The following is a 25,517-nucleotide window of genomic DNA, read 5'->3' on the forward strand; positions in this document are numbered from 1 at the left end:
AACTTCAACTTGCCACCTGCTTGTTATTATATATCTGTCCCCTTGGTGTCTGTGGTATAATTTCCTCTTGTTCTCTTCCACTTTTCATTTTTATTTTTTTTTTAACCACTCCTTCTTAATCTCCCTGGCTTTCCTGCCTGCAGTTAAAACCTTGGTATTTCTTATGGCTTGTCTGTGAATCACCCATCAACTTTGTTATTTTGTATATTCCCCTTGTGGAGATTTACCATTTAACTCCTAAATACGTTTGTGTAGATCTCAAACCCTGCCCACCAGTTCAAACATCAGGTTCATGTTTGACTGTTTGCTAGATATCCCCAACTCAGGGTGGCTCAGGCCATAAAGAATCTGCCTGCCATGCAGGAGACCTGGGTTTGATCCCTGGGTGAGGAAGATCCCCTGGAGAAGGGAATGGCTATCCACTCCTATATTCTTGCCTGGAGAATTCCACGGACAGAGGAGCCTGGAGGGCTGGAGTCCGTGTCCTTGGATATCCCACAGATCCCTAAAACTCATGCACATGTGCTCAGTCATGTCCGACTCTCTTGCAACCCCATGGACTGTAGCCTGACAGGCTCCTCTGTCCATGAGATTCTTCAGTCAAGAATACTAGAGTGGGCAGCCATTTCCTCCTCCAGGGGATCTACCCGACCCAGGGATCAAACCCATGTCTCTTTCATCTCCTTCATTGCAGGGGGATTCTTTACCTCTGAGTCACCTTGGCTTCCCTAAAGCTCACCATCTGTGAAATAGAATTTACCATTCTCCACTCTTTCCAATTCAACATTCAAAACCTTAAAATACCACCTAAGAAAGTGCACCTCCCACGTATAATCAATCAATGAGTTTTTTAATCTAAAGAGTTCTCACTGCTGTCACCAGTGCAATGTGTTTGGGGTGTGGTACTTCAGGCCTTATCATCACCGGCCTGATTTACTGCCACGGCTTCATAACTTGGATCCCTGCAGGAGCTCAATCTTGCTTTCCTTTAAATTCATCTTTCATCCTGTTGCCAGAATGAGCTATCAAAAAAGTAATTTTTCAGTCAATAAAAATGGCAAAAGATCTCATAATATGTAAAAATGTTCATGATACATTGCTTAATGAAAAAAAAAAGCAGGCTCCTAAACAGTAAGTTCATTCGAATCCCATTTTGGTCTTTTAAAATGTGTATATACGTTCCAAGAAATGAAATGGAGAACATACATCTGAATATTAGCCAGAGTCTTTGTCCAGTGGTAGACCCTGAGTGGTTTGTGTTTTTTATTGATTTAGTTTTCCGAGTGTTCTGCAACGAGCACGTTAGTTTGAAATTAAGAATTAGATAAATCTCACAAATCCAATGATGTTGATTTCTTCCTTAAAATCCTGAATTAACTCTCTGCTGGTGCTGGAATAATGAGGTATGAGTGAGTACTCAGTCATATCTGATTCTTTGCGATCCCATAGAATGTAGCCCACGAGGCTCCTCTGTCCATAGAATTGTCCAGGCAAGAATACTGGAATGAGTTGCCATTTCCTTCTCCAGGGAATCTGCCTTTCCAGGGATTGAACCTCCATCTCCTGAGAGGCCTCCTGCATTGCAGGCAGATCCTTCACTGCTGAGCCACCAGGGAAACCCGGAAAAATGAAGTAAAAGCACTTTTTTCATGGCAGACAAGCCCCTCCACGGCCCAATCATGTTGCTGTCTGGCCTCCTCTCCCAGTTGTCTCAAATCATAGAGCAGAGGTTCTGAAACATTAGTGATCAGAATCACTGGGCCCCATCCCCAAAGTTTCAGATTCTGTAAGTTTGGGATGGAGCCCAGGAATTTGCAGGTCTAACAACAGATAAAAATGCTGTTGGTCTGGGTACATATTAAAAAGATTTTTATTATTGTGCTAAAATTTACATAGCAAAAGATTTACTATGTTAATTATTGTTAAGTGTACAATTCAGTGGCATTAAGTACATTCAGGATGCAACCATCATCCACATTCAGAACTTTTTCATCATACCAAATAGTAACTCCGCACCCATTAAGCAATTATTCCCCTCTTCTCTCAGCCTCTGCTCAATCTCTGCTCTACTTTCTATGTCTATGAATTTGCCTACTTTAGGTACTTCAATTAAGTGGAATCATACCATTCCATTGTTTGTATTGACCACATCTTTTCATTCATTTGTAGATGTATATTTGGGTAGGTTCCAGCTTCTGGAATGTTCTTTAGAACATTGGTATACAAGCACCTGTTTGAGATCCTGTTTTCAATTCTTTGGGAAATATACCTAAATTGTTGGATCATATGATAATTCTATGTTTAAGTTTTTGAGCCCTTAATCAAATTTATTTCAAACTGGAGATCAGTTCAGTTCAGTGACTCAGTCACGTCCAACTCTTTGTAACCTCATGGACTGCAGCATGCCAGGCCTCCCTGGCCATCACCAACTCCCAGAGTTTACCCAAACTCATATCCATTGAGTCGGTGATGCCATCCAACCCTCTCATCCTCTGTCATCCCTGCCTTCAATCTTTTCCAGCATCAGAGTCTTTTCAAATGTGTTGGCTTTTCGCATCAGCTGCCCAAAGTATTGGAGCTTCAGCTTCAACATCAGTCCGTCCAATGAATATTCAGGACTGATTTCCTTGAGGATGGACTGGTTGGATCTCCTTGCAGTCCAAGGGACTCTCAAGAGTCTTCTCCAACACCACAGTTCAAAAGTATCAATTCTTCGGTGCTCTGCTTTCTTTATAGTCCAACTCTCACATCCATACATGACTACTGGAAAAACCATAGCCTTGACTAGACGGACATTTGTTGGCAAAGTAACGTCTCTGCCTTTTTTTTTTTTTTTTTGTCTCTGCTTTTTAACATGCTGTGTAGGTTGGTCATAACTTTCCTTCCAAGGAGTAAGTGTCTTTTAATTTCATGGCTGCAGTCACCATCTGCAGTGATTTTGGACCCCCAAAAAATAAAGTCTGACACTGTTTCCCCATCTATTTGCCATGAAGTGATGGGACCGGATGCCATGATCTTAGTTTTCTGAATGTTGAACTTTAAGCCAACTTTTTCACTCTCCTCTTTCACTTTCATCAAGAGGCTCTTTAGTTCTTCTTCACTTTCTGCCATAAGGGTGGTGTCATCTGCCTATCTGAGGTTATTGATATTTCTCCCAGCAATCTTGATTCCAGCTTGTGCCTTATCCAGCCCAGCATTTCTCATGATGTATTCCTCATATAAGTTAAATAAGCAGGGTGACAATATACAGCCTTGACGTACTCCTTTTCCTATTTAGAACCAGTCTGTTGTTCCATGTCCAGTTCTAACTGTTGCTTCCTGACCTGCATACAAATTTCTTAAGAGGCAGGTCAGGTGGTCTGGTATTTCCATTTCTTTCAGAATTTTCCACAGTGTACTGTGATCCACACAGTCAAAGGCTTTGGCATAGTCAATAAAGCAGAAATAGATGTTTTTCTGGAACTCTCTTGCTTTTTCCATGATCCAGCAGATGTTGGCCATTTGATCTCTGGTTCCTCTGCCTTTTCTAAAACCAACTTGAACATTTGGAAGTTCATGGTTCACAGTGAAGCCTGGCTTGGAGAATTTTGAGCATTACTTTACTAGCATGTGAGATAAGTGCAATTGTGCGGTAGTCTGAGCATTCTTTGGCATTGCCTTTCTTTGGGCTTGGAATGAAAACTGACCTTTTCCAGTTCTGTGGCCACTGCTGAGTGTTCCAAATTTGCTGGCATATTGAGTGCAGCACTTTCACAGCATCATCTTTTAGGATTTGAAATAGCTCAACTGGAATCCCATCACCTCCACTAGCTTTGCTCATAGTGGTGCTTCCTAAGGCCCACTTGATTTCACATTCCAGGATGTCTGGCTGTAGGTGACTGGAGATCAGAAGCTCAGAAGAGATCTTGGGTAGGGATAAGGAACTGGAAAAAAAAAAAAAGATAGTAATTAAAGCAGTGAGAGTAGATGCTATTTCCCAGATTTTTAAAAGTATTTCTCAGTTTACTGGCTACATTCATGGCATCTGGGACCTTAGTTCCTCACCCAGGGATTAAACCTGTGCCCCCTTCATTATTGGAAGTGCAGTCTTGACCAGTTGACCACCAGGGAAGCCCCTTTCAGCAAGATTTTCGAGGCTGATGACCCAAAGGAGAATTCCTGCCATGGAGGCAAAATGAAAGTCAGCAGTAAGTTGAATACACAGCAAGGGGAAAAGGGAGGCAGATTTTAAAGGGCTCTTGGAGACAAAAAGTTTTCATGTTGATTCTTTTCTAAAGTTGTTCTTTTTTGTTTGTTTTTAAATATTTTACCTATTTAGGTTGCTGCTGGCTCTTCGTTGCAGTGCACAGGCTTCTATTGTGGTGGCTTCTCTTGTTGCAGAGCACAGGCTGTAGGGCACAGGGGCTTCAGTAGTCGTGGTACACGTGCTTGGTTGCCCCGTGGCATGTGGGATCTTCCCTGATCAGGGATTGAACCCAGGCCTCCTGCATTGGCAGGCAGATTCGTAACCATCGGACCACCAGAGAAGTCCCAAAGTTGTTTTTTTTTAAGATGATTTTTTAGAGCAGTTTTTGGTTTACCACAAAACTGAAAGGGAGGAATAAAGATTTCTCATATACTCCCTGAGCCTACATATGTATAGCTCCCTTATTATCAACATGATTCATCAGAATGGTGCTTCTATTTTTTTTTAACCAAGGATGAATCCAAATAGTTTATCTTAAGGTTCACTCTGGCTCTTACACATTCTCTGGCTTTGAAAGTGAAAGTCGATCTGTCGAGTCCAGCTCTCTGTGACGCCAGGGACTATACAGTCCATGGAATTCTCCTGGCCAGAATACTGGAGCGGGTAGCCTTTCCCTTCTCCAGGGGATCTTCCCAACCCAGGGATCGAACCCAGGTCTCCTGCATGGCAGGCAGATTCTTTACCAACTGAGCTACAAGGGAAGCCCTTGGATAGATATAAATTGACATATGGACATCATACCATCATACAGGGTATTTTCACTGAACGAAAAGATCAGAAACATACATGCAAGAACAAAGGACACGGAATAAGTGTTTTTATTTTGTCATCCACCCTTAATGACCAAACTCCATCGAAGACAATTTGCTCTCAATTTGTTCCATTTTCTGCCTGGAACTTCCTACAGCCACTTCCCTGAGCTCTTACCCCAACTCCATTTTCTCCAGAGCTCCAAGAAGCACTCCTTCCCTACACAACTAAGACCAGAGGACCACCATGTCGGTTGTTCTCACTCAACTCTCTGGTCCTTATGCCTCAGACTATGCCCAACTCTGGCTCAGTCTATTCTTACAGCTCTAAGAATTCTGAAATGACAGTGTTTTAACTTCAGGTCATGTTTCGTTCTTGTTTGGCAAGTGAAAGTGAAAAGTGAAAGTGAAAGTCACTCAGTTGTGTCTGACTCTTTGCGACCCCATGGGTTTAGTCCATGTAATTCTCCAGGTCAGAATACTGGAGTGGGTAGCCTTTTCCTTCTCCAGGGGATCTTCCCAACCCAGGGATTGAACCCAGGTTTCCCTCATTGCAGGTGGATTCTTTACTTGCTGAGCCACAAGGGGAGCTGTTTGGCAAGTCCCCTAACTAATTTTGGATCTGCTTACTACTCTTTTCCCCAGCTTCATGTTCTACACTCCTATTACCCATCCTCGACCACTTCTGAGTTAATAACCTCACTTTCACTCCACAGAGGAAATAAGCCACCACTCATACACTGAAGCCAGAAAGTTGGGCATAGCCTTTGACTCTTCCTTTTCTCGGTGTGATATCCAATCAGTTACCTTTTCCAATCATCTTAAAGACTTTAGGGGAGAGAGGAATTAAAAATACATGATAATCAAGTACTTTTAAAAATTCTGTACAGCAAAACGAAGACATACTTTTAAAAAAGCCACATGATACATTAAATACATGAAAATATTGATAATTTTATAAATAAAATCATTTTAAACAGTTAATACATGGTAAAATTTCTCTGATACAAGATGACTTATATAATTCCATGATCGATTTTGAAACTATAAAAACTACCTCTTTTATAACTTAATTTTATAAAAATTATCAAAAGTTAAAAAGTGCTAGATATGCTTCCATTTGTTCCATTTTTAAAGCAATTGTAGCACAACATCTGACCTTAAAAAGATAAATTAGGGCATAAGGTTCATCCTATATTGCCTAAAAGACTTTAGAGACTTTCTAGGCAGTGAGAAAAGCTGGAGAGTTCAATGTCAGCAAAGGCTGTCATCTGCCCAGAGCTACCTGTCCTTGTTCTCAGAAACAGGAAATTCATCCTTCCCGACCCACATCTACCAAGGAGTCTTTCTATGCATACTGGTTCCTAATTTTCAGGATAAAATGTTTCTGAGAGAATTATGATTATTTAAATCCTATGCTGATACTGAACCTCTTCTAAAGATTGAGGCATTTTACATTTGAATTTTATACACAAAGTCATAATCTAATTCCAAATGAAAAAGAAGATGCTTCATTTGGTCACTTGATTTCATACTACTTGTCGAGGTAGGTAGGATAATTTCCTTCTTTCTCTGAAAACTGTCCCGGCTATACAAATGGTGGTTGTACCGGAAAGGGTTCTAATGCTTTTTCTGCATTCTTCCAGTTGTGAAAATTCTCTCTGTACCACTCAACTGATAAGACAAAAGACAAAACAAATAAAAAAAACTAAACATCAGTTAACCATATTTACTGAGTTCCTACTAAATAAGAAAAGTCTTGCCCATCAGCTAATGTGTAGGCAAAGATTGCCTAATGATGAAAACAATTCAATTTTGAACCAATGATGTTAATCAGGAGATGTTTCATCACCTGGAAACTTAGATTTAAGAATCAACAATTTTGGGGGGAGAATGGATACATGAATATGTATGGCTGAGTCCCTTCGCTGTTCACCTGAAACTTTCACAACATGGTCAATTGGCTGTACCATACAAAATAAAAAGTTTAAATAAAAGAAAAAAAAAAGAATCAACATTTCTTTTTCTCTTTAACTTCAAAAGTCCTTCAATGCTGAATTTGCTGGTTAAAACATTCTGAATTTAGACAATTCAGGGGAAAAGGTAGCTAAGTCACTTGTGCTGGTTTTAAAGTCACAGGAAAAAAGTGTAGTGTTTTGTTCATGTAAATAAATGTCACAATATTGCATGATAGGCATAGTGAGATGACATGAACTTCCTTCTGTTAATATGCAAAATTACTTTATGCTGCTATCTATAACTTTATTAATAAAGTTTTTCAGTTGAAAAAAATGATAAATTATCTTTGAATTTGCTTTTTAGAACTCAATATAAGTATTTTCTATGTCCAGTTCTGAACCAAGACTTTTTTCCTACACTTGGGTATCTTTTTTCATGAGTTCATTTCTAAACAGAATTTAACAGATATACATACATATACACAGATTTTATATAGACTTATTTTAATATATTTCTGCTGCACACATTAAATTTGTTTCCTATTTGTTTGTTTCAGTATAAAAAGACTCAAGAGACTCAAAGACTGCAACTGTCTCTATTTTACCAAATCTCAGATGCCTGATCTTAAGATGAACCATTACTTTACAGATTAGTAAGAAAGAAAAAAAGTTGAAACAAGAATTATCAGACACTGCTGCTGCTGCTGCTGCTAAGTCACGTCAGTTGTGTCCAACTCTGTGCGACCCCATAGACGGCAGCCCACCAGGCTCCCCCGTCCCTGGGGTTCTCCAGGCAAGAACACTGGAGTGGGTTGCCATTTCCTTCTCCAATGCATGAAACTGAAAAGTGAAAGTGAAGTCGCTCAGTCGTGTCTGACTCTTAGCGACCCCATGGACTGCAGCCCACCAGGCTCCTCCATCCATGGGATTTTCCAGGCAAGAGTACTGGAGTGGGGTGCCATTGCCTTCTCCGTTATCAGACACTAGTGACTGTAAAACACATACCTCTGAAGGAGGTGAAAAAAGTGAAAAATGTGCATCTGAGAATCAATGAAATAGGTATCTGACAAATGCTAATAAGAAGCCTGATCAGAAGTTAGTCTGTGAAGTTCAAGACACTTAATTACTAATGTTAGAAATACATTAAATGCAAAAATTTGAAAAGCGAAAGTGATTTACCATAACATTCTGCCAAATTTGTAGTGTCCTAAAAAACAAATTATTGTGCCTTAAAATTTTTCTGAATCTCCCCCTACCCTCAAAGGATCAATTTATAACATACTTGTTTTTTTTATTCCTTCTTTCCAAGGTACTTTAGGTCTCCATCCCAAGCCATGTATTTTTTCTGACTTCATTGGATATCTCATGTCATTGGTAGGTCTTAGAAAACAAAACAGATTTAAAATGACACTGTGGATATATATTTACAAATCTAAATACTTAAGAGAAATGAGTCCATAATTTAAATTTTTTTCTCAAAAATTTTCCCCTGATGACCCCATTATAGAAAATTTATAAAATAAAGTATATGTTAAAAACCATCTATAATTCAGATGCCTAACCCTCTGTGGCTTATCCTTTACTTATTTCAACCACATATAAACTTGTTAGGACTCTTTATGTTACATGTCCTGGGTCTGGTAGTTTATAGACATTAGAAATTATATTTTAAAATACTGACATAGCAAGATGTTATTATCCCTATGTCACATTCAAAGAAATCTCAGAGTTGGAAAGGGTCAATAAACTTTAAGTCATACCAGTAATAACGTTATACTTTATTCTTATTACATTTATAGTTAGGAAAAAATATTTTAGCAGAAAACTGAAGAGGAAAACTTTTCTGGGTAAGGACATACATTTATAATCTTATAAGTACCTAAGACTTGAAAACTTTCCCCCAATTTTTTAACTTGTTACTCACCTATCATCAACATAATCAACCCAGTTTTCCATTTCAGACTCTGAATTGGTCTCTTTGATCTGTCAAAAAGGAGAAGACGTTTAAGTCAAATTATAAAATGAGATCAGTGAATAAAAATGGTATTCAACTGATTCAAACTACAAGAAAAACAGCCTCCTCCAAGTGGGGAAGGCAGCTAAGGTGAATAACATTTTTATTAACACTTTCTATACTTTATAATCTAAATTCTAGCTGAAGCTCAGAAAGATTACACTTTATAAAAACTATAGGAAAAAATGAATTTTTTGGCTTTTGATTATTACTGAGTGTGATATTATGATTTAAAATCAGAAACGTCTATTTGATGTTCATCCCTGTTCCTGGCACAGAGCTCCTAAAAATACCTAAGTGATGAAAGATAAAGGTGTTGTTTGCTATTTATAACAAGTCCCTTTCAACTACATCCAGTTTATGTTAATGAGTGATTTTTGGAAAGCCCCTAAGAATGAAGACTGGTTGCCAAGGGAACCAACCCAGCAATTAGAGGATGGAACTCAGCTTCCCTGCTCCCACCTCCGGGAAGGAGAGGAGACTAGAAGTTGAACTAATCATCAGTGGCCATGATTAAATCCATCATGCCTACTTAATGAAGCCTCCATAAAGACCCCAAGAGGAAAGCTTCCAGGTGCTGGGAGGGCGGCACACACGGAGAGGGTAGGAAGCTCCATCTCCTTTCCCTCGTATCGTGTGCCCTATCAGATCAGATCAGTCGCTCAGTCGTGTCTGACTCTTTGCGACCCCATGAATCGCAGCACGCCAGACCTCCCTGTCCATCACCAACTCCCGGAGTTCACTCAGACTCACGTCCAGCGAGTCAGTGATGCCATCCAGCCATCTCATCCTCTGTCGTTCCCTTCTCCTCCTGCCCCCAATCTCTCCCAGCATCAGAGTCTTTTCCAATGAGTCAACTCTTCACATGAGGTGGCCAAAGTACTGGAGTTTCAGCTTTAGCATCATGCCTTCCAAAGAAATCCCAGGGCTGATCTCCTTCAGAATGGACTGGTTGGATCTCCTTGCAGTCCAAGGGACTCTCAAGAGTCTTCTCCAACACCACAGTTCAAAAGCATCAATTCTTCGGCGCTCAGCCTTCTTCACAGTCCAACTCTCACATCCATACATGACCACTGGAAAAACCATAGCCTTGACTAGATGAACCTTTGTTGGCAAAGTAATGTCTCTGCTTTTCAATATGCTATCTAGGTTGGTCATAACTTTCCTTCCAAGGAGTAAGCGTCTTTTAATTTCATGGCTGCAGTCACCATCTGCAGTGATCTTGGAGCCCAGAAAAATAAAGTCTGACACTGCTTCCACTGTTTCCCCATCCACTTCCCATGAAGAGATGGGACCGGATGCCATGATCTTCGTTTTCTGAATGTTGGGCTTTAAGCCAACTTTTTCACTCTCCACTTTCACTTTCATCAAGAGGCTTTTTAGTTCCTCTTCACTTTCTGCCATAAGGGTGGTATCATCTGCATATCTGAGGTTATTGATATTTCTCCCCACAATCTCGATTCCAGCTTGTGTTTCTTCATGCGCCCTAAGGATCTCCTCTATTCTTTGTAATAAACCGGTAATCCAGTGGGCAAACTCTTTTCCTGAGTTCTGTGACTTCCTCTAACAGATTATCTCAGACTTATACCTGGCTGATCAGAAGCACAGGTGAGTCAGGTCTCGGAACTGACGTGTACAGTGAGGGCAGTCTTGTGGGACTGAACCCTTAACCTATGGGATCTGACACCATCTACAGGTAGATAATGTCAGAATTGAGTTAAACTGTAGGACCCTACTAAGCTGGTGTCTGAGAATTGCTGGGTGTGGAAAACCCACACATTTGGAGTATAGAAATGTTCTGTGAGTAGTGCAAAGGAAAACACGCTTTTCCATTTGCTCAGTCACTCTTTCTACTGCATCTTGAGATTTATAATTGATGCTCACTAATACATACAGAACTATTATTTATATATCGTTGTTTCTTGATTCTAGGGCACACGATTTAACATTTGATTTCTTGAACTTGATTATGTCTTATAATGCATATGTACATTTAATATAGTGGAATTTTTTTTCCTGGAAAGCTGTGATTGAATAAGTGATACACTTTCCAAAAATGACACATCTCAGCACATAATTATGAAGTTCTTTCTCTTACCTTTCACTTTTCCAGTGAGTAAATGGTAAACTGCTGATTTTGACAAAATTTGTGATTATTGTCACTAATTCGGTGACTTTTGAAAATATTACCCTTTTATAATATATACATACCAGCTGTATTAGTTCTTTGGCAAGCTGGAGAACTGACATTTCAAAATTGGTTCCAATGTTATAAATTTCACCTGGTTTTCCCTTCTTGAGGACAGTGAGAAATGCTTCTACTACATCAGTAGCATAAAGGAAATTTCTTGTTTGAAGCCCTGTCCCATGAATGCAGCTAAAAAGATGAAATGAAAAAGAGAATCATAAAGTGTAAAAAAGTAAGCTCTCCCAAATCCGGGTAATGCAATGACAGTACAATTTCAGAGAAGCCAATTCCCATAAAGATCCTAGATATCTCTTACTGAAAATACAAATTCTCATGACTTCTAAATTTTATCCATGATTCTTAACACATCTCCAAATCGTCTGTGGGTACTCATTAGGAAAGTGGCAAACACCTAAGTGACCCCTGCAGAAATAGTTATTCATCAATTCTATACCTTAAGTTCATTTTGAAGTCTATCTATAGTTCTAGGAATTAAATACATCTTTTGAAAAAAATAAAATTACATAAAGATAGATGACAAATTGTTTAATGCCATAACTCAAACTTTTAAGGTAGATTATTTAAGGATTAAAATTATTTTAGTAACCAAATTATAAAGATGAATTAACCATTATAATTATTTTAAAAACTAAAACTATTACTACTAGTTGTAGAAGGCATTGTTAAATTTGTTGTGACACTAAACTCTAAGGCCTCCAACTCTACCGCTCTATGATTTTCAAGAAAGACTGACACTAAATACTCTAACATACCAGAAAAACATACATATAAAGGTAAATAACATACCATTTCCTGTTGTGTTGTAGTAAAGATATAAATTTTGGAATAACCTAAAAGAATATTTAAATATCATTTCAGACTTTGGAAATTCATTCATAATTATAAACTTGAACTCATCATAACATTAAAAGAATATTATTGTTAAGAAACACACGTAAGGATAAATTTTAATTATCAGTTCACAAAATACCTATTGTAATTTTGATAAGTAAAAGAACTCTAAGATCATTTCCTATTTCATAAAACCAGTTATCGCTAGATTAAAATGAAGATAAAATGATATAAATAGTGAAAAAGAGTTCAGGTAAAGTCTTCACGAACAGTTTATTCTCACTGTAAGCTCACTTTTGTGTTGGTTTTCTATCGGCATGAATCATAGCTTACTTTTTACTTTATATACAGTATCTACACAATAAGTTATTGTGAAATTAATATAAAGCAATTCCAGTGCCACTGTATACAAAGAAAATTCATGTTAAACATGGTGAGACAAGAAATTATTAAATTAATAATATGCATGTTAAGAATATTCTAAAAATTAAGCCAATTATATATTAATATCAGCAGATTATGATATGGCCCTTTTCTTTGGGCACACAGATCAATGCAATAGCTAAGAAGTAAGAAAATCCAGTTCAAATGTTTAGCAGTAAGACTAGTAGTTACTTAACATTGAGCTTTATGTTACAGAATCAACCATATATACATTTTCAGCCTTTTAACAACACGTTGTATTTGCTAAACTACTTTCTGGAAGACTCAGGCCTGCATAGTACAGAGGAGTTGGGGAACAGTTTATCAGTGGACTATAAGACAAATTTATGTACAAGCTTCCTGCATCACTCTCTAACTAGTGTCTACCTTTCTTTACAGCCTGACATATGGCCTGACTGCAGACTAGGAAGGAGTCTTCACCGGCAAGATGTTAATGATGGGAGTATTCTATAGTGCTTTAGAATCCTGCAACGTACAAGGCATGTTCACACACATCATCTCACTGGATCTTTCAAAATTCTTCCTAAATATTATCATTACCCATCAAGTTAAAGATGATGCTCAAAGGGCCTAACTGAGGCCATTCCAGCTTGTAAGTATCAAGCTGAGACTTAAATCAAGTTGTCAAACTCCAAACCTACTGAGATTTGCATGTGGCCTATATAGCATTTATAATTATGGTTAATTACAACATAAATTATTTTGTACAAATCACTGAAGTGAGATTATTTTAAATCAGGAGAAGTTAAAATCACTAAAACACAACGTGAATTCAAAGTAAAATGTACCTTTTCTGGATATTGATGTGGTCCATAAACGTTACTGCTTCGTGTGATGACAACTGGAAACTTAAAGAGTATTTGACATTAAGGTCACGGAAAGGTCCAATAATTGATTATCTAAAGACAAGTAGTTTTCTCTTTAGATAAAACTAAAAATATGGGCACTTTTGGCTAAATAATTCCACACACCTTTAGGACAGAAGCGAAGGGATTTTTTTCTAATGTAAGGTTCCTAAAAAGACAGGAGAGGATGAGATTCAGAAAAAGACAGAGGCTCCAAAAGAAAGTAGAAGTCTCTTTACTGGGACAAGGGAAGGATGAAAATAGATGGAGGCGGGTTTGTAGGTCTGATTGCAGGAAACTAAAGACATTTCCACCTGATTATTTCAAAGACCACCTGAGATGTTAAACTTCCAAGCTGGCTTTCTCTGTGGGACCAGCCCTTACAAATGAAAAGAGCTACAAGACCAACACTACTGGACCATAGGAGGCTAGAGAACCTGAAGTAATTCCTCGCTTCTCCTGTCTGACCCAGTCCCGAATAACTGGAAGATCAGTGGGAAGTGAAGTGCAGGGATTCGAGCTGTTGATTCATAGTAGGCAAGGCTCCCGCAGGGACACTAACGCAGCCAAGGGGACAAATCCAGCTCCATTCATGAGGGGCCAAGAGGAGCAGTGGCAGGTAAGGGAATCTCCTCTGCCTCTGTCTCCCTTCACTCTGAGGACTCCTTGGAATCAGGATTTTCCAACAGGGCTTTTCACTCTAGCTGTCACACTCTACCTATTAGCGAAGTAGAAACAACATATATATGAATTGCTCCTTTATTTTTTTATTTGCTGTTTTGGCCATACTGTGTGGCTTGCAGGATCTTGGTTCCCAGACCAGGGACTGAACCAAGGCCCATGGCAGTGAAAGCGCCAAGTCCTAACCACTGGACTGCCAGGGAAATCCCTAGAAATTGTTCCTTTAAATGATAGACTGGCTAAGAAGAAAGGTCAATGCTTTGTCCACAAAATGTTGAAAATTAGTTTTTTAGATTCCTTAATATATAACTTTTCTCAGTCTATGTCTTCTCATCTTAATTTTATTTTATTGTACTGGTTTTGCCATATATCAAAATGAATCTGCCACAGGTATACATGTGTTCCCCATCCTGAGCCCTCCTCTCTCCTCCCTCCCCATACCATCCCTCTGGGTCGTCCCAGTGCACCAGCCCCAACCATCCAGTATCGTGCATCGAACCTGGAGTGGCGACTCGTTTCATATATGATATTATACATATTTCAATGCCATTCTCCCAAATCATCCCACCCTCTCCCTCTCCTACTATGTCTTCTACTCTAAAAATAAAATGCTGGCTAATGATAACCTGGAGTTTTAATACCGAAGTCCAAAAAAACAAAAATGATTCCAGTTTCTGAAGCCAATTCTTACCTTATACTGTTCCCAATAAGACTGTACAAAACACTCAGCAGCTGCTTTAGATGATGCATAAGGATTTGTAGGTTGTTTGGGTGAAGATTCATCAAATTCCTAATTTTAAAGATATATTAAAAACTAAGTATTATGTACACTTGCTAAGTTGAAAAATCAGAGAACATATTACAAACTTGAAATGTTAACCACTTACATTTAAAAGACATTTATTGAAACCCAGCTATGTGCCTGGCACTTTTCTAAGCACTTTCTTTACATGTAATAACTTCTTTATAGTTCACAACAACCCTACAAGGAGGACAGGACAGCAAGTGCAAAGTCCCTGAGACAGAACTGAGTCCAGTGGAACTACAAGGAGGCTGGTGTTGGGGAAGAGAAATGTGAGATAAGGTTGGAAAGCTAGAGGCCAGAGCATGTGGAACCCTGAAGGCCTCTGTCAAAACACTGACGGGTTTTTGATCAGAATAACATCAAGATCTGACTTAGGTTTTAAAAAACATCCTGGCTACTGTGTCATATCTGATGTAGGTCGATGAGAGTATAAGAAGGAAGAAGCTTGCTGATAAAAATTGCAGAGAGATTTTGCAAATGGTTGATTCTCAGAAGTGGGATGGGGCATTAAAGAGAAACGGTCAGGTCTGCTTTTTTTCACTATAAGTCTTTTCAAGCTACTTTTTTTTTTTTTCCATTCTATATGTGTTTTGGTAAATAAATATATTTTAAAAATAAAATGAGGTCACTGTAAACACTATGAAAAATAAAGACTGAACAATGGAGCCACTTGTTGTGTAAAGTATAATGTTTACAAATGATTAACAGAGAACAGATTCCAGCTTCTATAACAATTTCACACTCACTCCTTGACAGTGCAATGTGCTTTTCTGAGCAGAAGATAAGGAAGACAGGCCTTACGTTGCAGCCTAACTTATACATGTGCTGGCCCATGGGAATGACATTCACGATGTAAGACTGGGTGGGCAGTAAGAGCTCACTTTCAAAAGACTATCAAATTATATAAAATCTGTACCAGACTAGGCTGTTGTTTCCTATGTGGGCTGGTATTACTTGATTTAAACAATGGAATAACAGTCTGAAGAGTCCCACAAGTGTGTAAAATCAGAGGATTAAAAAAAAGTCTAGAGTATTTTCATCAGACAAGTTTGTATGGTGGTACAGGGTACGTAGTTGAAACAGACATCTTCTAAGCTCACCTTATCAAGACTGCCTCCATAGACCTCATCCGTGCTGACGTAAATAAACTTCTCCACTCTGGCTTCATGAGCAGCACTTACCAACACATGAGTACCGTAAACATTAACATAGGTAAACTCAAAGGCACGGACAAATGAAAGGTCTAAAAAAAAGAAGAAAAATCCGGAACAGTTCCTTTCAAAGGACAAAGGAAATAGCAACCAGTAGACTCAGGCGTGGGCTTCCCTGGTGGCTCAGATGGTAAAGAATCCACCTGCAATGCGGGAGACTTGGGTTCAATCCTTGGGTTGGGAAGATCCCCTGGAGGAGGGCATGGCAACACACTCCAGTATTCTTGCCTGGAGAATCCCATAGACAGAGGAGCCTGGGGGGCTATAGTCCATGGGGTCTCAAAGAAGAGCTCTATTTACGTTTTTTCATTTACCATAACTGCAACAGTGGTAAAACTAACATAAAGGTGAAATGCTATTTATGACTTCTTCAAGCTTAAATTACATACTACATGTACATTCTTAGAACCTAGAAAACTATCAGTGCTATTTTTATAGGAAAACCTTTTTGTTTTTAATTTTAAAAAGAAAAAGAAGACATGATACAGCTAAAATCTTAAGTGCTCCTAAATTTTAAAGGTTTTGGACCAACTAAAAGGTAGCAGGGTTTGCTTTGCTGGTATCAAGAATTATTATAAAGTTACAGTAATTAGAGTGTGGTAATGGCATAAGGATAGACAAAGACCAGTGAAACAGAACAGGAGCCCAGAAACAGAACCATGTGTATATGGGTACTTGAAGCTGGTTTTAGAAAAGGCAGAGGAACCAGAGATCAAATTGCCAACATCTGCTGGATCATCAAAAAAGGAAGAGAGTTCCAGAAAAACATCTATTTCTGCTTTCTTGACTATGCCAAAGCCTTTGACTGTGTGGACCACAATAAACTGTGGAAAATTCTGAAAGAGATGTTCATACCAGACCACCTGATCTGTCTCTTGATAAACCTGTATACAGGTCAGGAAACAACAGTTAGAACTGAACATGGAACAACAGACTGGTTCCAAATAGGAAAAGGAGTATGTTAAGGCTGTCTATTGTCACCCTGCTTATTTAACTTATATGCAGAGTATAGCATGAGAAACGCTGGGCTGGAAGAAGCACAAGCTGGAATCAAGATTGAGGGGTGAAATATCAATAACCTTGGATAAGCAGATGACACCACCCTTATGGCAGAAAGTGAAGAACTAAAGAGCCTCTTTATGAAAGTGAAAAAGGAGAGTGAAAAATCTGGCTTAAAGCTCAACATTCAGAAAACTAAGATCGTGGCATTTGGTCCCATCACTTCATGGGAAATAGATGGGGAAACAGTGGAAACAGTGTCAGACTTTATTTTTTGGGGGCTCCAAAATCACTGCAGATGGTGATTGCAGCCATGAAATTAAAAGATGCTTACTCCTTGGAAGGAAATTTATGACCAACCTAGACATATTAAAAAGCAGAGACATTACTTTGCCAACAAAGGTCCATCTAGTTAAGGCTATGGTTTTTCCAGTGGTCATGTATGGATTTGAGAGTTGGACTATAAAGAAAGCCGAGCGCAGAAGAATTGATGCTTTTGAACTGTGATGTTGGAGGAGACTCTTGAGAGTCCCTTGGACTGCAAGGAGATCCAACCAGTCCATCCTAAAGGAGATCAGTCCTGGGTGTTCACTGGAAGGACTGATGTTGAAGCTGAAACTCCAATACTTTGGCCACCTGATACAAAGAGATGACTCATTTGAAAAGACCTGATGCTGGGAAACATTGAGGGCAGGAGGAGAAGGGGACGACAGAGGATGAGATGGTTGGATGGCTCAATGGACATGGGTTTGGGTGGACTCCGGGAGTTGGTGATGGACAGGGAGGCCTGGAGTGCTGCAGTTCATGGGGTCGCAAAGAGTCAGACATGATTGAGTGACTGAACTGAACTGATCTCCAATAAAGGGGCAGTGGGAAAAGGCTGAGTCTTTTCAATAAACTGTGTTGGGTCAAACCAATATTGACATGCGGGAAAAAATCTGAATGTAGAAGGCAAAACAATGACTTTTATGAATAGAATATAAGAGAATATCTCCATGACCTTGGAGGTACGAAAAGAATTCTTACACAGATAACAAAGTGAACTAACCCTATAGGAAAAGGTAGACAAATGGACTACACTGAAGTGAAGAATTTCAACTGGTCAAAAGATACCTTTAAGAAAATGAAAAGGCCAATCACAGACTGAAAAACAGTAGTGGCAAAAGGCTTGAATTCAGAGTACATAAAGGACTTATAGAGGAATTCCCTTGTGGTACAGTGGTTAGCAGTAGGTGTTTTCACTGCTGTGGCCCCAGGATTCGATCTCTGGTCAGGGAACTAAGATTCCATAAGCCATGTGGTGAGGTCAGAAGTAAATAAATAAATATATGACTAATAAAAATCTTTAGTGGAAAAAACTGATAATTCTTTAGAAAATGGTATAGAGACTTACACAGAAACTTTCTAAAGACATATACGAATAGGAAAGGGAGGAGAATATTCCAATAAACAAATGCAAAGGTTTTAACCTCATTCATAATCAAGGAAACATATAATAAAGTCACCAAACGCTGACAAGAGGAAGTAATGGTAAGCATCTCATAAACTGCTGGAAGGAAAACTGCTTTGTCATTAATCAAGTAAAAGAATTTGTTCTAACAGATATGAAAGATTAGTCAATATATTGTGTAATCAGCACAGGCACAGACAAATAGACAAATGGGGAGTTGAGAAACAGTTCCTTATATAAAGATACTTGATATATGACAGGGCAGTGAAAACTGATGAACTTTCCCATAAACAGAAGAGGTCCAATTAGTATTCAAAAATAAAACCGGATTCTCATCTTACACTGCATATAAAAATCTATTTCAGATGGATTACAAATCGAAATGTGAAAGGCGAAACTGCAAACCTTTTCAAAAATAATACAGGAGAATATATTCAAGACCTTGGGGTGAAAGAGAATTTCTTAAGACCCCCAAAACATTAACAATAACATAAAAGATACATAAATTAATTAAGAATTTATGTAAGAACATCTGTTCATCAAAACACACTAGCAAAAACATGGAAAGAAAAAAAAACATGGAAAGATAAGCCACAGAGTGGGAGAAGATATCTGTAGTACATCCAACAAAGGACTAGCATCCCATCTATACATATGTGTGTGTGTGTGTGTGTGTGTGTGTGTGTGTATACATACATATATGTATGAACAAACGTGAACGCGAACGTGAAGTCGCTCAGTTGTGTCTGACTCTTTGCGACCCCATGGACTGTAGCCTCCTACAGTCCAGGCTCCTCTGTCCATGGGATTTTCCAGGCAATAGTACTGGAGTGGATTGCCATTTCCTTCTCCAAGGGATCTTCCCAACCCAGGGATTGAACCCGGGTCTTCCGCATCGTAGACAGACGCTTTACCATCTGCGCCACCAGGGAATATATATGTATATACTCCTACAAATCAGTGAGAAAAAGGCAACTAACCCAATTTAAAAATAGGCAAAAGATTTCAATAGGATTTCACAAAACAAGAAATTTAAATTATTAAGAAACCTATAAAAGGTACACAGCTTCATTAGTAATCCGGGAAATACAAATTAAAACCATAATGAGATATCACTCTGCACACTACTCAGATCAACAAAAATGGAAAAAACTAACAAAACTAAGATTTGGTGACATCTGGAATAACAGGAGGTTTCCTATACTCCTGGAGAAGAAGAAATTCGTACAGTTTCTTTGGGAACTAACTGGAAATTATCTCTACGTTGAAGTGTGCAGATCTTATGATGCCAGTGCTATACTGAGAGAAATGTGTATTAATGTGTACCCAGATGCATGTGTAAGAATGTTTTAATGGTAGTACTGTTCAAAGTTCCCCCAAGTGCAAATAATCCAAATGACCAACAAGAGTAAAACAGACACAGGAAGTGTTATATACTTAAAGAGATGAATACTGTATGTCACTGACAGTGAAGAAATTATACCTCCACCTAACTGCAGGGATGAATCTACCAGAATGGAATATCAAGACCAAACACACCTCCATGTTATTTTATGTATGCCTTTTTATAAAATCTAAAAACAGGCAAAACTAACCTAAACTCTGTAGAGATAAATACAGAGATATTTAGAGATAAATAGAGATAGTAAAGCTGCAGAGAACACCAAGGGAGATTGTAACTTAAAAATCAAGTACTAAGGCAGTAGGAATACTACTCCCAAAGAGGGCTCGGCAACATTCTACCTTTTGTTTAGGTGATGGCTACCTGGGTATTTTATGATCATCATTTATTTAACCTTACTTCTAAATTCTTCTGAATATACGTTATATGTCACAATATAAAATACTAGACAAATTATTAGAAGATATCTCAGGACAAAACAGTATGGATAAAAATATAAGGTATCAACCATCCACCTTAAGAAAAACAATAGAAAAATACAGCTGAAGGCCCATTTCCCCAGAAGGAATCACTGTTCTGGATTTGGTTAAACTCAGTTTTCAGATAGTGCTCAAGGTTACATTCTACCCTACACTAACACAGGTAATCTGGAAAGCACCAAGTATCCTGATGACAGAGTGACCATGGGCTTTTCTGATAAACACGGTATATGTTCCTTCACGTACGCTGAGTACCTATTTGTTGGACCCCATTACTGGACCTTGATTTTGGCTAGACACTGGAAAAAACTTCGCCTAACATAGCTGCAACATAAAACAGTGCTTACCTACATGTGTTTGTGCGGCAAAATGTAGTACTATGTCTATTTTCTCTGTTTCAAAAAGTAGTTTCACGAAGTGAGAATCACATATGTCACCCTATATTAAAAAGCAAACATGAAAAAACTAAGTTTCATCGAGCACTCTCCATCATAATAACCATTTTATTTCATGAACAAAAAAAATGATAAAAAAAAAAAGGTAATCCCCACCCCAGGCGTAGAAAAGAATATCTTGAAAATTCAATTGAAGGGTGAAGTACAGTCATGGGGTATTTCTCCTGCATTTTAGTATACAAGATATTCAATGCAAAATATGTTTTTGTAAGTAAGCATCTAAAACAGTATTTTTTTGAGCACCAACTACTACTATGGACTGTGGTAGTTTTTTTTCCTTAATATTCTTGCCAACCTGAGGTAACTATGTTAGCAGGAAAAAATGTAAACATATTTTTAAAAGTTTGAGATAACCATTATTGAAGTATATTTAAAGTAAGTGTAACAACTGGAATTATGGATTTCACCATAAGTAAGTAAGTAAGATTTCACCATAACTAAGTAAATATTTTTAATGTTATATGTACATACTAGTTCTTCTAAAAATATGTATTCTTAACAATTCTTCAGTAACTGAAGGAAACAGTTTCACACAGGAGAAAAAAATTATGAAATGTTTGCCTAGTATAATCTTTATGATCTGCTGTTAAAAAGAGAGTTTGTACAATTACTTAAAAAACATAAATCACAAGGCAGTTCCATTTGACATTAAAATTTCCCTTTCTGAATTAGTGACGGGGTTTATTCTTTGGACTCTTCGAAGAGCGGCTAATAAGAATCAGCCTTCCAGGGCCAATTCATCAACTTCATGGGAAAAAACTACCATGGGCTGTAAGCTGGGCTTTTGATGACTCACTGACCTAAGTAACACCCTACTTTGTATCAATCTCTTTAAGTCCTAGCAAGGCCTTATTTAGAAGGCTAGTGAGGACCTAAAAATTACATACCATGGAAGTTCAATCAGCTACTCATAGATCTGCCAAGGCACCAAAAATCAAATGTAACTATAATGCAGTATCAGTCTACAAGTATCAGTAATATTCTCTATAGCACATGTGCTTCTGAAATTAAAAAGGTCATTAATAACATGCTTTCCAAGCCTATATCACACAGGTTTACAAAGTAGAAAGCTATAGTAATGTCTGAATGACTAAGAGGCACAGTACAAAATAATTATATAATTATAAGAATACTTTCATACCTGTATAAATTTATAATTGTGTTTATTAGAAATGGTTTCAAGATTCTTCAAGCTTGCACAGTAATCCAACTTAAAATAAGTAAGGGGGGCAAAAACAACACAAAAAGTGATAATAAATAGCTTTTCTTATAAAATATCAATTTATTTTAAATACTATAGATCTTCTAACCGTAACATTATTAGCAAATCAGTGTATACCAATGGGGGAAAACTTACTGTCTGTGGTAGGCAGGCAAAAATAATTAAGACTTAAAGATTATTTTTTGTCTTTATATTTTTTTACTATTATGCTTTATGAAATTATAGTAACTAATTGTATCTTGTGCTTAAAGTCAACAATGCAATGATTATGAATCGTGGCTCTCAGAATCTCCAGGGAGATTACAATTATTACAGAAATATTCTCAAAACTAAATTAACTACACTTTAGTTTTTAAAATAAATATACAATTTTCAGGAGGTGGCAGTTATAAAACCATATAATAAAATAAAATAATCAGAATACCTTAATGCCAAAAAAGGTTAACAACCACAAGATTACACTAAATATTACACCAAATGTTGAATTTAGAGTGAAGACTTTCTTACAGTAAAAACACCATAGTTAAAACCTTTACATTATGGGCTATGATAACAAATTTAAAAGTATCAAGACTTTATGTAAGATTAAAAACTTGTATGCTCACATGACTAGGTAGGCTAAGTTGCTAAAAATGACTAAATACAAAACTAAAGTATCAGCATGACAGGATTCTAATACTTTTTAAAAATATAAATAAGTTTCAGTACACAGAGTTCATTTTCTTTTTACATGGAGCTCATTTTTGTCAAACTTACCTTATCTAGATTTATGATCATATAATTTGGATAATCTTCTACTAAAGAGACAATCATATGTGACGCTCTATAGAAAAAAGCATATCTTGTTAGTAGAAATTTAACCTTTTCCTTAAATTTTCAAATGTTACCCTAAGCTATTGAGTATGAGGAAACTATTCAAAGATGCCATCAAATTATTGCAAGATAACAGAAAGAATAACGATGCTGAATATATGATCCACACTTTTCATTAATCTTCTCAACAGTATTGATATACAAGGTCTTACCTTCCCTTTTACACTATGGTGAAGAGAGAATTCATTGGTCCTGGATATAAAAAAATAATTAGCCAAAAGATGCTACCATGCATGCTTTGAGTATGGGAGTAAAGCACTATCATAAATACAACAGGTGATGGTCAGTTTGTCCATGTTTAATGTAATCTTATTGCAATTTCTGCATGTCTACAGAAATCCTATTTCTTGATATAAGAATTTGATGGTGTAAAGTAGAATCCTGGGGGTGGGGAGAGAGGAAGGTCCTAGAGAAGTTCTAGGGTAAACCTTGGTTTCCAAGGCTAAGAACTGCTGAAACCATCCTGAGGTGAATATCCATAGTGGCATTATGGGTATCAGAGGACCCTGAAGTGGAGACAGAGGCATCTGTGAGATAATCCACCAGATTTTATCATATGCACCAAAACGTTGGGCTCCTAGGAACAAATTATGAATTCAGAGTTTGTACATGACAGCTCTTTCACATAATTTTCTAGGATGTACCTTTCCTGGGCCAGCACTTTACCACCCTTTTATGCCCACGCTTCCCTTTCACTAAAGAAAACTTGCCTAGTACCCTCCTCCAAGTCACTGACCCATTAGAAGAGGTGATCTAATGTACTAATGCAGTGGGAGCATTCTGCCAGGTGTTGAGGGAACCATAGTCTCTGCCTTCACCAGTTTACATCCTAGGATGCGAATGCAGACACTAAGTAAACACAAATATGCAATATTATTTCAGGTAGTGGTAAGTGTGTTAGTTGGGAGAAGGGCTACTTAGATAGGGTGGGCCAGGTGGAGGTGATGTCTGAGCAAATATCTAAACTGAGTTATGCAAAAACAAAGAGCATCAGCAAAGAGGAAGCAAGGACCAACGCCTCAAAAGAGCTAGCCTTCCATGTTTCAGGGGGTAAGGGTGGCAGGCACAGAAAAGCAAGAGGAAGAAAGACAGGAGATCAGGTTCCAGCTTGGGCCCCTGAGAGTCTTCTAGATGTAACTAAGAGTCTGGATATTATTTTAAGCCTGAAATGAACCTTTGGAGTGAAATGAGACACCTGTTTACTTAACAAACACAGACTCTGTGCGTGAGAACAAATTCTAAGGGAAAAGGGTGAAAGTGATATGACTAATCAGGAGGTTACAGTAGTAGTCCAGGCAAAAGCGGACAGTAACAGGGTTTAGGGTCAAATGGGGAGGAAGGTGAGATGTGGTCGCTTAGGAAGTAGAGAGAGGACTTGCTGATTAAATACGGGTGTGAGACGGAAAGAGGCTTTCAGACGACTGCTGCTGCTGCCAAGTCACTTCAGTCGTGTCTGACTCTGTGCGACCCCATAGACGGCAGCCCAGCAGCCTCCCTCGTCCCTGGGATTCTCCAGGCAAGAACACTGGAGTGGGTTGCCATTGACTAGTATAGGTCAAAACACCGGCAGAGGATTTTTAAGTCGGCTGCATAAATGAAACCTCCCTCACAATCCAAAAACCGTTTCATGAAGCCTACACGTACAAGGCCTGTGTTTCGAGGGGATGAAGGTAGGGTGGGAACCGGACCGGGCTTGGAGCAGTTGATGAGAAGCTTTCTGCAAAGCGTGAGTGCTCAAAAGAGAGACAGGTACATCTCCGGCCAGGTAGAAAGGGGGACAGTACCACGGCACTTCTGCTTTGATTGGGAGACATTTAAAAGAAGTCGTAGTTTCAAAGGAGCCACGTCTTCGCAGGCCAGGAAAGGAGGAGAAGGTGGAATGATCCAGGTCGTGCGTTAAGACCCTCCCCCTGTCAATCAGATCCCCAAAGCTGGTCCCAAGTTGCCAAGTGCAAGCAGAGGCGCAGGAAAGGCTGGGGTTTCTGGGGAGCCACTATTCGGCCAGCGGCGCCGTTACCTACATGAAACCAGCACCCCCGGTCACCAGGACCCGCTTCGCAAAGCTGTCGGGAGGACCCAAGGACTCGGCGCGGCCCGCAACCGACATCTCCCAGCTCAGCAGGGATTGGCACCGTAAAGTGCCAGGTCTGTAGATCGTAGGGAAGTTCCACCGCGACTTTTTGCGACGCGTCCCACTCCCCGCGACACGTTAAAGGAGCAGACAGCTGCCGCTTCCGGAGCTTAGACCGACTTGTCCCCGCCCACCGAGGGCTGGGCGGGGCCCTCCTGTGTGCGCGCCCAGGCACAGCGGAGAATCCTAGGACCGAGGAGCCTGGCAGTCTGCAGTCCATAGGGTCGCACAGAGTCAGACAGGACTGAAGCGACTTAGCATGCACGCAAGAAGAATGGGAATACTCAGTATACGTGGAAGGGTCTTTTTGTTACAGCCTTTTGGAGGGAAACAAGTAGTAATATATATGAAAATTTCAAACGCAGAGACGACTCTCAGTTCAGTTCAGTAGATCAGTCGTGTCCGACTCTTTGCTGCTGGACTGCCAGGCTTCCCTGTCCATCACCAACTCCCGGAGCTTACTCAAACTCATGTCCATCCAGTCGGTGATGCCATCCAACCATCTCATCCTTC

The 25,517-nt window shown here is 38.9% G+C and overlaps 1 protein-coding gene across 3 annotated transcripts; it reads right to left on the bottom strand.

Annotated features, from left to right (window-relative positions):
• Positions 1 to 833: 833 nt before the first annotated feature.
• TGDS (TDP-glucose 4,6-dehydratase) lies at positions 834 to 25,117 on the bottom strand. Of its 3 annotated transcripts, none has more exons than XM_070800381.1 (12): positions 24,895 to 25,117; positions 22,757 to 22,823; positions 21,920 to 21,988; positions 20,671 to 20,761; positions 15,883 to 16,025; positions 14,669 to 14,767; positions 13,240 to 13,299; positions 11,963 to 12,006; positions 11,179 to 11,344; positions 8,878 to 8,936; positions 8,236 to 8,333; positions 834 to 3,923 (listed from the first exon to the last, which is right to left on the bottom strand). In XM_070800381.1, exons 1-12 carry the CDS (start codon positions 24,978 to 24,980, stop codon positions 3,886 to 3,888), a joined length of 1,020 nt encoding a protein of 339 aa, XP_070656482.1. In that variant the 5' UTR covers positions 24,981 to 25,117; the 3' UTR covers positions 834 to 3,885. The 3 variants fall into 3 exon arrangements, with proteins under 3 accessions (XP_070656482.1, XP_019827190.2, XP_070656483.1); XM_019971631.2 differs by lacking the exon at positions 834 to 3,923 and adding an exon at positions 5,047 to 6,669 and having other exon boundaries at positions 24,895 to 25,114; XM_070800382.1 differs by lacking the exons at positions 834 to 3,923; positions 24,895 to 25,117 and adding exons at positions 5,047 to 6,669; positions 23,026 to 23,044.
• Between the last annotated feature and the right edge of the window lie 400 nt (positions 25,118 to 25,517).

Source organism: Bos indicus, chromosome 12, assembly GCF_029378745.1.
Source record: "Bos indicus isolate NIAB-ARS_2022 breed Sahiwal x Tharparkar chromosome 12, NIAB-ARS_B.indTharparkar_mat_pri_1.0, whole genome shotgun sequence".
NCBI lineage: Eukaryota > Metazoa > Chordata > Mammalia > Artiodactyla > Bovidae > Bos > Bos indicus.